This window comes from Nansenia antarctica, assembly GCF_963989245.1.
Source record: "Nansenia antarctica genome assembly, chromosome: 12".
NCBI classification, from domain to species: Eukaryota; Metazoa; Chordata; class Actinopteri; order Argentiniformes; family Microstomatidae; genus Nansenia; species Nansenia antarctica.
Window position 1 is genome coordinate 2297420 of NC_137682.1, and position 7500 is coordinate 2304919.

General features: G+C 53.1%; 2 protein-coding genes across 3 annotated transcripts in view; one reads left to right on the forward strand and one right to left on the reverse strand.

Annotated features, from left to right (window-relative positions):
• Window positions 1–7500, reverse strand: part of LOC308168152 (complement factor H-related protein 2-like) — a 499130-nt gene that overhangs the window by 368865 nt on the left and 122765 nt on the right. The gene's annotated exons all lie outside the window — the stretch shown is intronic.
• col4a5 (collagen, type IV, alpha 5 (Alport syndrome)) overlaps window positions 1–7500 on the forward strand; it is a gene marked incomplete at its 5' end in the record, with an annotated part of 73841 nt that overhangs the window by 29122 nt on the left and 37219 nt on the right. The window contains one exon of the mRNA XM_080543127.1: window positions 6874–7061. Coding sequence (XP_080399253.1) covers window positions 6874–7061 — 188 coding nt within the window. The remainder of the gene's footprint in view (window positions 1–6873; window positions 7062–7500) is intronic.

Genomic DNA, 7500 nt, shown 5'->3' on the forward strand with positions numbered 1-7500 from the left:
TGTTGATACCGTTCCTAATTCCGTTCCATGCATTACAATGAGCCCGTCCTCCGATTTCTCCCTCCACCAGCCTCCCCTGGTGTGAGATATTTGTCAGGTGCGACTACAACTGCTACAACTACTACTATAATAATAATAATAATAATAATAACAACTTTTATTTGTATAGCACTTTTCCTGCAAACGTTGCAGCTCAAAGGGCTTATAGAACACCCTCAGTCTCAGGCAAATGCTGCACACACCTTTTCATTTCTAGTTGCCGGGGGCAACGTTCAGTGCCAAGCCGGGGTGTAGTATGTATGCCTCACAAAAGGAGGAGAGGGACCTGTTGTAACCTGCACGGGGCAGGGCAGCACTCAATCCTGACACAAGAGAGGAATTCTGGCACAGAGAACTCTAGAACACACGATCTATGGAACTTGTTAGGAAGGAGATTGCTCTGAAGATTCTACATTACAACATACTTTTCCAAAAAACTCTTTTGGAGTGTTCTAATGTGAACTTTGTGAACTCTGTGCAGTATGAATTCCACTAACTCAGAAAGTTCTAGAACTTACTTCTAGAACCCTTAGTCAAAGGTATTTAAACATGAGAGGGCGCTTCTTAAGTTGTCTCAAGACATTAGCCGAGAGGAGTGTGCGTAAAGTGCTTCGAGTTAACAAGAAAGGGAAGTGTTTGGCACTTGTGAGTCAGAACTCATGAGTAGTTTACTGTACTAAGTTACTCTTCCCTCAGAGTGTTTAGAATTAGATTCCACCAGCTACACTCTGAACTAGAACATTCTAAACTATCTAGAACATTCTAAACTAAAAACACTAACCTAACCCAGTCAACCCTCCAAACCCAGACACACTTCAAACAAGTGGACTGGACTTATTCCCTAGGACACAGGCACAGTCTAGAATATGTGTTACTGTAATTGGACAGCAGCGTACAGTAGAGCAGACAGGCAGGAGTGTGTTAAGCAGGGCAGTAGACAGTGTGTAGGCTGTGTCAGTCAGGTGTTCAATCCACTTTGTGGTTCGGGATTGGTTTTCCCGGTGTTGTTTTCTTCCCTGTGTGTGTCCCTGTATGTGTGTGTGTGTGTGTGTGTGTGTGTGTGTCCCTGTGTGTGTCCCTGTGTGTGTGTGTGTGTGTGTGTGTGTGTGTGTGTGTCTGTATTCTTGTTAACGACCAATGTTTCTGACCTACTCTACTTCTGTTGGAGTGCTCTGTGCTATGTGTGTGTGTGTGTGTGTGTGTGTGTGTGTGTGTGTGTGTGTGTGTGTGTGTGTGTGTGTGTGTGTGTGTGTGTGTGTGTGCATGTGTGTGTGTGTGTATGTATGTATGTGTGTGTGTGTGTGTGTGTGTGTGCATGTGTGTGTGTGTATGTATGTATGTGTGTGTGTGTGTGTGTGTGTGTGTGTGTGTGTGTGTGTGTGTGTGTATGTGTGTGTGTGTGTGTGTGTGTGTACGTGTGTGTCCGACTGTAAGTCAGTCTCCCTCATGGCTCTGGGTTTTTCCACGGCTCCATTAGCAGCTTTTCCATGTGTCCCATTAGTCATATGACTAGAACTGTTCACACAGGAAACATGGTATCCCTACTGTATGTGTGTGTGTGTGTGTGTGTATGCGTGTGTGTGTGTGTGTGTGTGTGTGTCGTAAGGTCTTATACTTACACAATCCACCTCAGGATTGACCGGTGGGATTATTCCGAGGCTCAGACGTTACAGCCAGTAGCCATGAGTACCTTCTTCTGAGAGAGGTTTAGCAAGCCGCTGTATGATTCAATGCCAGGGGAGGGTGGGGGAGGCAGAAGTTGTGTTTGATATCATTCCCCCGTTCCATTCCATGCATTTGGAATCCTCCGATTTCTACCTCCACCAGCCTCCCCCTGTATTACATAAATACACTGCTCAGAAGTCACCTCCTATAGGCACAGCTCTGGGATCAGTTTAGCCTTCTTCAAGCATAACCTCGAGCTTTACCTCGACCTAGGGTGAACAGACAGAATTCTGTGATTCATGTGTTTTCAGTGAGGTCGCTCGCCCCTTATTGGTTAATTGGCTGAAGGGTCAGAGGTCATGGCTGGTTAGGCTCCATAAAGGCAGAAGAGAGAAGAAGAGAGGGTACTCACAAGAATTCCTGTGAGAGAGAAGAAGAAGAAAGAGAATTCCTGGGAAAATCCAATGGAATTCCCAGGATTACGCTAGAATTCTACTGTTCTACCGTGGCGGCGTGGCCGTGTGTGTTTGGTTGGCCCGGCAGGGGGTTCCTATCGGGGGGTGATCCCCTTCAAACACAGCCGCCCCTGACATGTGCGGAGAGTTTTCCAAGAAGGATAATATTGTCGTTGGCCTCGTCTCTGGTGGTAAGACCTTGAAGCTGTAAGAGTCAAGCGGTGATGAAAGGCACAGCGAGACTAAAGTAAAGAAAAACTACGAGCGGAGTGTCAATACTCCCGCTCGCTGGGATGTGTCTCTGACGATACGGGTCATAGAGAAGAAGGAATGGAGGAGGTCAGAACCGTAGGAATGAGAGTGGTGAGATCTGTCATTGATCTACAGGTGTTTTATATGGTTGGGGAGGGAGGGAGGGGGGGGGGGGGGCGGGTGAGCTGTGGTCGGAAACAGTCATAAATGGTGATTGTGGATGATGGTATGATGGTTTGGAGGGGGGGGGGGTTGACTGAGGTGGTCATGGGTGGTGTTGGCCCATAGGAGGGCTGTGTGAGGTGTCATTGTGTGTGTGTGGGGGGGGGGGGAGGGGGCCAGGGCTGTTAAAGGTATGTAATCATCAGTCTTTGATGATTGGGGGAATTCCAGTCTCGCCAGGATAATCCCCAGTGTGCATGCCTTCCGCTCTCCCCCCCCCTCCCTTTCTCACCCTCTCCTCACCCCCTCCCTCTGTTCCTCTCTCTCACACCCTTCACCTCCAGACTACTCCTCTCAAATAATTTCGGCAATCATCTCATGTTTAGTTTAGCCCATCTCCCATGTTTAATGCGGCATGTAGTCGGTTAGTTGTCTAGACGACGACGTTTCAAGGAGTCCCTCTTTTAGTGAGTCACTTCACACTTTGTGTTTCAAGTGAATCCAATTACTAATCCAACTGAAGCGAAGCAAAAAACTCCTGAACGGAACACTGAGAACATTCTAAGAACTCACTCCTCCAAGAACTCTGGCGGTTTAGCAGCCAGTCAGGAATAGCAAGCAGCAGGCTAGCCAGGACATGCTAACTCTAAAAGCCCAGGGCAGAGTGCTGCAGAGTGGCAGGCTTCAGTAGGCTTGGTACCTTGGGGCCTGGGGGGAGTGGGAGGGTGGGTGCAGGCAGAGGGAGAGAGGAGGGGAGAGGAGGGGAGGGGGGAGGGGGGGGGAACATTACTGGAGCTCACTGACCCCCCTGACTGGATTACATGCCCCAGTGGTGCTGTAGGGGGGGGGGGGGGGGGGAAGGAGGGGGAGGCAGGGGGGGAGAGGGGAGAGATGGCTGTAGGGCTGGCCGTGGGAGAGCAGACTGCATTGAGCTGAAGCAGACCAGAGACTAATCTGTGATCCACAGCTTGTAAAAACACCCCCAACACAGTCGTCCAGGGAGGGGCGGAGGGTGTGTGTGTGTGTGTGTGTGTGTGTGTGTGTGTGTGTGTGTGTGTGTGTGCCTACCTTTTGCATTCCACCCCACTAGCCCTATTCACAACCAACAACAACCCCTCTTGCTCCAAACAACCCCCCCCCTGATACCCACCCCTGTCTCCTCTTATGACCCCTAGAGGGGTAGGGGCAGGGGGGTGAGGTTACGGGGCAGAGGCAGGACTAGTCTAGAGAGATGAATGTTGTTGTCAGCAACGCAAGTGTGTTTCTGTTCTTCAGACCTCCGTCTCTCTCTCTCTCTCTCTCTCTCTGAGACGGTAGGAGATGTTTCAGAGAGACGGTAGGAGATGTTTCAGAGAGACAGTAGGAGATGTTTCAGACAGACAGTAGGAGATGTTTCAGAGAGACAGGAGGAGATGTTTCAGAGAGGTGAGACAGTAGGAGATGTTTCAGAGAGACGGTAGGAGATGTTTCAGACAGACAGTCGGAGATGTTTCAGCAGGTTAACTCTGAGGTGATGTTACCCAACCTGGGTCTATCTGTGTGTATGACCAACAACAGTGTGTTATTTTGGTATAGATATAGTACCGTACTATGGGTACGTTGGTTTGTGGATGGTGCAGACCAAGGTTGTTATTATAGTCATGTAATAAATACTTTTAAGACACTTTTACAACAATAGCAATTTAAAGAAGTACTTTATTATTGTGTCTTTAGTATTTCATTTTGCAGCTGGGGCTAGTATTAGGCATGCGAAAGGACTCCACCTCCCACTAACCCTGTAACCCTGTGTTCTCACTGTCATGAGTTTAGTGTAACCAACTCACATGTAGGCCCAAGTATGTCGTCGCCAAGGGGAACTCTCTTAACACCCTCGGGTCTGTGGAGAATGGCTGGGGGTGTTCCAACGACAAGCCAGGCTGCCCAGTCTGAGTGGCGGTCCTCCTAGCACTCATCACTGGGCTGAGGAGGATTAATCCCACCGTCTGACGCGTCTGAGTCTGACAGGAAACCTGAGCGTCTCTCCGTGCCTTGTTCACCTTTGACCCAGGAAGTGATAATGTGGAGGTCAAAGGGTTAAGTGATAGTATGTTGTTACAGGGTTGTGTTATGGGTCTGCTGTGAACTTGACTCTTTACACATGAGGTGGCAATACTCACACAGGCACATGCTGCAACTTTACACACATCATACACACACACACACACACACACACACACACACATACACATGCACACACACACACACACACACACACACACACACACAGTCATGCAAGCATAGATGATTTTAGTCCAACCCAGCAGTAACACACTCAATTAGAACATTCACCTTAGATACCATTCCTCATTTCATTTCATGCATTACAACGAGCCTGTCCTCCGATTTCTACCTCCCCCAGCCTCCCCTGGTGTTCTACCTCCCCCAGCCTCCCCTGGTGTTCTACCTCCCCCAGCCTCCCCTGGTGTTCAACCTCCCCCAGTCTCCCCTGGTGTTCTACCTCGCCCAGCCTCCCCTGGTGTTCTACCTCCCCCAGCCTCCCCTGGTGTTCTACCTCCCCCCGCCTCCCCTGGTGTTCTACCTCCCCCAGCCTCCCCTGGTGTTCTACCTCCCCCAGTCTCCCCTGGTGTTCTACCTCCCCCAGCCTCCCCTGGTGTTCTACCTCCCCCCGCCTCCCCTGGTGTTCTACCTCCCCCAGCCTCCCCTGGTGTTCTACCTCCCCCAGCCTCCCCTGGTGTTCTACCTCCCCTAGCCTCCCCTGGTGTTCAACCTCCCCCAGCCTCCCCTGGTGTTCTACCTCCCCCAGCCTCCCCTGGTGTTCTACCTCCCCCAGCCTCCCCTGGTGTTCTACCTCCCCCAGCCTCCCCTGGTGTTCTACCTCCCCCAGCCTCCCCTGGTGTTCTACCTCCCCCAGCCTCCCCTGGTGTTCTACCTCCCCCAGTCTCCCCTGGTGTTCTACCTCCCCCAGCCTCCCCTGGTGTTCTACCTCCCCCAGCCTCCCCTGGTGTTCTACCTCCCCCAGCCTCCCCTGGTGTTCTACCTCCCCCAGCCTCCCCTGGTGTTCTACCTCCCCCAGCCTCCCCTGGTGTTCTACCTCCACCAGCCTCCCCTGGTGTTCTACCTCCCCCAGCCTCCCCTGGTGTTCTACCTCCCCCAGCCTCCCCTGGTGTTCTACCTCCCCCAGCCTCCCCTGGTGTTCTACCTCCCCCAGCCTCCCCTGGTGTTCTACATCCCCCAGTCTCCCCTGGTGTTCTACCTCCCCCAGCCTCCCCTGGTGTTCTACCTCCCCCAGCCTCCCCTGGTGTTCTACCTCCCCCAGCCTCCCCTGGTGTTCTGCCTCCCCTGGTGTTCTACCTCCCCCAGTCTCCCCTGGTGTTCTACCTCCTCCAGCCTCCCCTGGTGTTCTACCTCCCCCAGCCTCCCCTGGTGTTCTACCTCCCCCAGCCTCCCCTGGTGTTCTACCTCCCCCAGCCTCCCCTGGTGTTCTACCTCCCCCAGCCTCCCCCTGGTGTTCTACCTCCCCCAGCCTCCCCTGGTGTTCTACCTCCCCCAGCCTCCCCTGGTGTTCTACCTCCCCCAGCCTCCCCTGGTGTTCTACCTCCCCCAGCCTCCCCTGGTGTTCTACCTCCCCCAGCCTCCCCTGGTGTTCTACCTCCCCCAGCCTCCCCTGGTGTTCTACCTCCCCCAGCCTCCCCCTGGTGTTCTACCTCCCCCAGCCTCCCCTGGTGTTCTACCTCCCCCAGCCTCCCCTGGTGTTCTACCTCCCCCAGCCTCCCCTGGTGTTCAACCTCCCCCAGCCTCCCCTGGTGTTCTACCTCCCCCAGCCTCCCCTGGTGTTCTACCTCCCCCAGCCTCCCCTGGTGTTCAACCTCCCCCAGCCTCCCCCAGCCTCCCCTGTTGTACTGTAGATACATGCCAGTCTATACTAGCCTGACAGGTCTGGTCTATTACTCAGTGACTTCCTCCTCTCTGCTGCCATGCTGAGAACCCGACACCTGTGACATTTAGACCGTGGATGTCCCACCACGACATGCAGACAGGAGGGAGGAAGCCACACACACACACACACACACACACACACACACACACACACACACACAAGCTTGGGTTACAGACATGGAGGAGAGCTGACCTCTCTCAGAGATAGAGAGCAGGAACAGAGGGAGGGAGATGGACAGACAGACATTAGGGAGGGAGGGAGGGAGGGAGGGAGGGAGGGAGGGAGGGAGGGAGGGAAAGAGGGATTGAGAGAGAGCGGGAGCGGCACCCTGTTGATTAACTTTTCCCATGTGTGTTGACACAGCGAGTGCCAGGCTGCACGCATGCCAGGCAGTAGATGAGGCAGAGGTAGAGGCAGAGGCAGAGACAGGAGATGAGCCAGAGGCAGAGGGCAGGAATGTCCGGAGACCCTCGGCTCCTCTCCTCTCCCTGCTGGACCACAGTCGGACCCTAGAGGCTCCGAGCCAGACCGCTAGGCCCAGGTCCAGGGAAGTGACCCACGAGACAGGCATCAGAATGGGGCTTAATCCAGAGGCCTAGAGGGCTCTTTGGAGGAGGTTGTGAATGCCCACCCTCCCCACCCACCCACCCACACACACACACCCCAATGCTGGAGATCCAGACCTAGGGCTAGGGCCCAGAGCCAGGGCTCAGACCCAGGAGAGAGGCCTCAACATGGAGCTCAAACACAGCCAGACAGTGCTCTAAACACTTCCAGGACTACTTCGCTTTAAGGCTAATAAGACCGTTGGCAATTCCACCTCCTAACCTGACATGGCGTGTTTGTTGTGTAACTCAACCCACCCAGTAAGGCCTGTCAGTCACAGAGGCCGAGGCGTCACACTAACACCAACCTCTTGTTATCATCAGTATACACATGTTATGATAGTATGTCATGTTGTAGTGTTCATTCACTGTATTCATCAGCATC